A 6,239-nucleotide genomic window follows, 5' to 3' on the forward strand; every position below is an offset into this window, starting at 1 on the left:
ATAAATATGCTAATTGACTGCCCTGCCCTCAAATATGGCAGTTTCCACAGCCACAAGATGGTGGTGCTCAGTCTCCTCAACCCTGCCAGGATGGCAGGTGCATGGTAAGGCCAGACCCACCCCCTGGCGGGCCTATCCACTCTGCACGCCTGCCTCTGGAGTCCCCCACTCCCTGTAGGAGCGCACTGACCACCAGGGGGCAGCTCCTGCATTCATTAAGTGTTCATTTATTTTTCTGCATTCAAAACGTTTTTCAAGTATCTCCACCACTCATAATTTGGGACTAACCTTCTTGATTTTCTTGATTGTTTTATTTTCCTTTGTTCCCTAGTATTTTTAAAAATAATATTAACCTTGAACAAAATATAAAAAGTGATGAAAATCAAAATGAAACAAAATCAAAGTACAGTAAACATAAATAAAAATTACAATTAATAAGTTATCACAAATAATATGAACAAGTTGAATTCACATATCAGTTAATAATTGGCTACAACAGCTCCACATTTCACATTCCATTTAAAACTGAATATTTTCTGTTATCTTTTCTATAACAAGTTTGGTGCTACATCTGAAATATGCTCTCTACTTAGACAATATTTCTACAATAACATTTCAATTCATATTCCTAAAATGACATATTTCCCTTCAACATCATTGAGTACTTGTTGAAAGCTTTTCATGCACTCCAAGTATACAAAAGGTTTCACTCCTATATTAATCCTCTCATTTCAATTAGCTGTAACCTATTGATAAAGAGTTCCTTGTGTGTTGACATCTTAGCATTTCTACCCTGCAAACTTGCTGATGTTCAACAAGTTTGACTTGTACTTGCAAGTTTCTGCCCATGGAGATTGTTGACAGGAGTTTTCTTCTTGTGTGTTCTTCTTTGATGTTTAGTGAGGGCTGACCTCTGGCTGAAGGTTTTACTACATTCATTACATTCATAGGGTTTTTCCCCTGTGTGAATTCTCTGATGTTTTGTAAGTGCTGACTTTTCATAGAAAGTCTTCCCACATTCCGGACATTTGTAGGGTTTCTCTCCTGTATGAGTTCTCTGGTGTACAACAAGGTTGGATTTCACACAGAAAGATCTCCAGCATTCATTACATTTATAGGGTTTCTCTCCTGTGTGGGTCCTCTGATGTTGATTAAGGTTTGATTTCACACAAAAGGTTTTCCCACATTCATTACATCGATACGGTTTCTCTCCTGTGTGAGTTCTCTGGTGCACAGTGAGGGCTGACTTCTGGCAGAAGGATTTCCCACACTCATTACATTCATACGGCTTCTCTCCTGTGTGAGTTCTCTGATGTTCAGTGAGGTTGGACTTCACAAAGAACGACTTTTCACATTCATTACATTCATAGGGTTTTTTCCCTATGTGTGTTCTCTGATGTTGAGTAAGGTCTGTTTTCTTATGAAAGCCTTTTCCACATTTATTACAGTCATAGGTTTTCTTTCCTCTGTGAACACTCTGATTTTGAGTGAGGTCTGACTGATTACTTAAGGCCCTCCCACTTTCATTACATTTATTGTTTCTTTTCCTCAAGTGTATTCTCTGATGTTGACTGAGTTTCAAGTTCTTACAGGATGATTTCTCACCCTTACTACCTTCAAAGCTTTTCTCTCCTGTGTTAATCCTCTGTTTTTGAGTGAGGTGTGACTTCTTTATGGCTTTCTCACTTTCATTACACTCACTGTGTTTTTCTGTTGTATGAATTTTCTGATGTTGAGAAAGGCATGACTTTTCATAGAAGGATTCCCCACTTTTATTACAGTCATAGATTTTCTCTCCTCTGTGAGTTCTCTCAGCTTGAGTGTGATATGACTTCTGCAAGGCTTCCTCACTTTCATTATACTCATCAGGGTTTCCTTCTTTGTGCATTCTCTGATGTTGAGTAAGGTTTGACTTCTTGCTACAGGATCTCTCCAATTTATTACATTCAGAGTGTTTCTCCCCTGTGTAAGTTTTCTGATGTGCATATTTTGACTTTACCCTTGAAGATTTCCCATTTTTACTGGATTCGTGTGGCTTCCTTTCCCTAAGCGCTCTTAGGTAAGCACTGAACTTCAACTTTTGCTTGAAGGTTGTTCTATGTTTTTTACCTTCAGAGGGGTTTTCCTCTGTGTAAACTCTCTTATATGTAACAAAGGCTGTTTTTTTGTGAAAGGCTTTCCCACAATTATTATATTTAAGAAGTTGCTCTGAAGCTGAATTCTTCTGATGTTGACTAAAAGAATCATTATGACTATGGGACTTCTTTTGATCATTGTCACGGGGCTTGCTCATTGTATGAGTTTTCTCATGCTTAGTATCAAGGAATACACATCCATTGAAATTGCTGGGCTTTTTTATCTCATGGATTCTATTACTAAGAATTAATTCTGAAACACTTTTCAAGTTTGTTCCAAATGAGTCACATTTATGAGATATTTCTCTTGAAGACACTGGGTTTGTGGCCATATTAAATTCTTCTCCTAAGGTTTTACTTCTCTCCTTAGTCAGTGTTTTGTTGTTGATGAACAAAGCTTTCACTGGATATATATCTTCATTTTCTTGGCTTCTCTCTTTCATGTTATTGACTTTCTGGACTTCTATAAATATTAAAAAGTAACACACATTATAAATCTTAACATATCCTTAAAGCAATAGGGTTGTATGCTAGTGCCCTATGTTGAGTTGATTCTTAGGTTTTAGACATAATCTCCTGGGATGAAAAAACTCTTAAGCAAATATTTAACTCTTTTGTTTGGTAACATGAAAACAAAGACAAAAAACATACCCTAGTTGAAAAAGAGCGAAAAAGCTGAAAATTAATCAAGTAGGTTTGGCTTGTTACAAATATAACATTAAAATAGGTAGAGAGTTTGAAATAAAGCTGAAGGAATGGTGAACTGAGAACAAAGGATGTCAGAAAAACAATTGATCCAAGGATGGAGGTTAGTTAAAGAATGGGGTGAAGATAAGGGACACTGAGTAGGGAGACAAGGGAGACAAAGGGTGACCAAGGGACATATCAGAGCAAAGATTAAGTTTGGGTGCAGATTAAAGACCAGAATGTTATCCTCCTCTCCTTATGCTTTAATCAATGCAGCAGGATTCTTCATACAACTACATGCTTCCAACGTCTTCTCTTCCATTCTGTATACCAACTCACACTTATGTTTATAAAATCACTCATTTCTGGTCTAAAGGTCAGTCCTATAGTTCTGGCTCCATCGCTCCATATAGCTACAATATGGAAAAACAATGTCCAAAGAGAATGCTAAAATATATGAGAGGACAAGCCATGCTTACAAGATCCAACTCCCCTCTGTGTTTTGATTGCTGGTGCTATCATTTGATCTATCAGAGTTAATCAATATAACCTGTCCTGATTGACACTTTGCTTTTTCCATTTTCAGTCTGCAGTCACAATACCAATTTTAAAAAATATGTATTTTACTGATTTTTTACAGAGAGGGATAGAGAATTAGAAACATCGATGAGAGAGAAGCATTGATCAGCTGTCTTCTGCACATCCCCTTCTGCACAACCAAGGTACATGCCCTTGACTGGAATAGAACCTGGGACTCTTCAGTCCATAGGCCAACACTCTATCCACTGAGCCAAACCGGTTAGGGCACAATACTAATTTTTAATTCCATGTTTATGTCATTTTTTTTTTCCTTTCTGATTTCTCTTGTCTGTGGGAACTCAGGTGCCTGACTATTCAAGTTGATCCTAGGACCATTACTAATTTTCATCTTAATAATTTTTGGTTATGGGTAATTATTGTTATCCTTTGCTACTCTCATTTTATTCAGTAACATCAACTGTGTGCTTAAAAGCTTATGACTTTCCTGTAGCAAATAGAGGAAAATTTGATGTTGAATGTTTATACTTAAGAGTTGATACTAGTTTCATATACCTAAATTCACAATGCATGTTCAAATGATAATCCTTCAAGTCTACAATATTGCTAGCTTCTACAAAACCAGGATATTTAATTTCATATATTGTGCATTTTCAAACGCAAACCCACTTTCATGTTCTTCACTGAGTTAACACACATTCCAGCCTTAGCTCTTCTCAGAACCTAAGCATCCTTCAGGGCAATGCTACTTTCCTGTTGTTTAAAAAATATATCTTCACTCTTTTAAATTCCATTTGTGGTAAATATTACAAGTAAATACTATCTGTACAATGTTCTCGCACTATTTCCTACGCATTTCTACTTCCATGATCAAGTCTGATTTCTGTTGCTTTTGGCAGTTTTCCACCTTTTAAATATTATTATTATTATTATTATATTATTATTATTATTATTATTATTATTATGTTTTGGATTTTAGCTGCCTCCCACCTACAACAAATATAGAGTTGACTTTTTTCCTTGGGGCCTTTGGGAAATTTTCAGGAAAAGAAGTGACAAGGCTGTCTGTACACTTGCATCTATAATTCACTCCTTCCTTCAAAAAATAGTTTATATGGCTTCTGAACACCCCTGTCTCCTGACTTTCCCCTATAGAGTGAGTGTTCCTTCTCAGTCTCTCTTGCTAGAATCCCCTGACTTGCAAATATAGTGCTTAAGGGTATGGCTTTTGACTTCTTCTACCCATTGTCTCACTCAAAGTAGAATTCAGTCTTTTCCATGCCTATAAAGTTTTCCCCCCAGTTAACTCTCTGCCATCATTTGCTAATTTCTGCTCAATAAATCCTCTCTGACTTCCTTGCTGTTCCCTGATTACACCAAGTCCACTCCTGTCTCAGAGGCTTGGCACCTGCTGCTCCCTCCCTCTGGAAATCTCTCAGATAACCCATGTCTCACTCCATTCCACTTTTCTTGCTCAAATGTTCACCTCCTCAAAGAGACCATTCCTGACTTCCCTGCCAATCTCTATTCCCTTCACCTGACTTTAATTTTTCAGAGTGCTGATTACTACCAGACATACTGCATATTTCTCTGCTAACCATCTCTATTGATAGGACTAGAAACTTTGCTATTGTACCCCTGTGCTTGGAACATGATTGGTGCCCAGCAGGCATTAAATAACTAGATATTTGTTGAATAAAAGAATGTATCAATAAATGTATATCTATAGAGTATATAGCACTGGTGGGAAGGTGAACAATGGCCATAGAGAGAAAAACTGAGAAATAAAGGTCTAAGATGAGGGAGGCAGCAAAGGGATTCCACAAAAACAAAGCAAATCTCTCTGTGCATGTCAAACAGAAAATTTAAAAATTATATATGAAAATGCAATTTTAATATCTAAGGTAAGGTAATTATTTGTCTTTAGTCATGTCTAGAAGTGGAGCCTCTATAAGAGATTTCTGAAACATATTTCAAAGATATCAACCTCTGACCTGGACTCGGGATTCAGTTTCTGCCAGTTGCCTTGACCTGACTTCATTACTCACCTGGATGGCTCTGACTCGGGAATTCTCCCTTTAATATCCAGGGTTCTTGTCCTTGCTCCAACTTGAATATCAGCTCAGGTTTGGTAGCACAGTGCCCTGTTGTGGGAAATGATAGGGGATTGGCAACGTATCTTAGGGTTCAGGCCCTTTGAAGAATCAGAAGGGAGAAGCGTTAGAAGCAGTACAATGATGGAGCCCTCGGCGAAAAAGACTCTTTCACTGGGGAGGTGAGACTATAATATTCTTTCAAGTTCTTTAAAAGGATCTTTAATCTGAATTCTCAAGTCAAGCTGAAAACTCATAATATTCTACATTGATTTGGTTCCTAAGAAAGGAAGTGCATGCTGTTTGGAGTTGTATGGGGCTGTGCTTACCCAGGAATAACAGGTGCCTGTAGTTCTCCAGCATCACGTCCCTGTACAGGTGCCTCTGTGCAGAGTCCAGCAGCTGCCACTCATCCCGGGTGAAGGCCACAGATATATCCTCAAAGGACACTGACCCCTGGAATAGCCCAATCCTGCTCAGTCTGAAATGCTCAAGACCAGAGGGCATGAGAAATACATCTGGAAACTAATCCTACTGTGTTCATCATTAAGTTTACCAGGTGTCCTAGCCAGTTTAGCTCAGTGGATAGAGGATGGGCCTGCAGGCTGAAAGGTCTCGGGTTTGATTCCCATCAAGGGCATATGCCTGGGTTGTGGGCTTGGTCCCCAGTGGGGGCTGTGCAGGAGGCAGCTGATCGATGCTTCTCTCTCATCATTGATGCTTCTACCTCTCTCTCTCTCCCTTCCTCTCTGAAATAAATAAAAACATATTTTAAAAAAGAGCTTAC

At 38.3% G+C, this 6,239-nt stretch overlaps 1 protein-coding gene across 1 annotated transcript; it reads right to left on the bottom strand.

Annotated features, from left to right (window-relative positions):
• Nucleotides 1-231: 231 nt before the first annotated feature.
• Nucleotides 232-6,014, bottom strand: ZNF334 (zinc finger protein 334). The gene is made up of 3 exons (XM_045574350.1): nt 5,782-6,014; nt 5,408-5,503; nt 232-2,598 (listed from the first exon to the last, which is right to left on the bottom strand). Exons 1-3 carry the CDS (start codon nt 5,957-5,959, stop codon nt 812-814), a joined length of 2,061 nt encoding a protein of 686 aa, XP_045430306.1. The 5' UTR covers nt 5,960-6,014; the 3' UTR covers nt 232-811.
• Nucleotides 6,015-6,239: the final 225 nt, after the last annotated feature.

Source organism: Pipistrellus kuhlii, unplaced genomic scaffold (assembly GCF_014108245.1).
Source record: "Pipistrellus kuhlii isolate mPipKuh1 unplaced genomic scaffold, mPipKuh1.p scaffold_m20_p_6, whole genome shotgun sequence".
NCBI lineage: Eukaryota > Metazoa > Chordata > Mammalia > Chiroptera > Vespertilionidae > Pipistrellus > Pipistrellus kuhlii.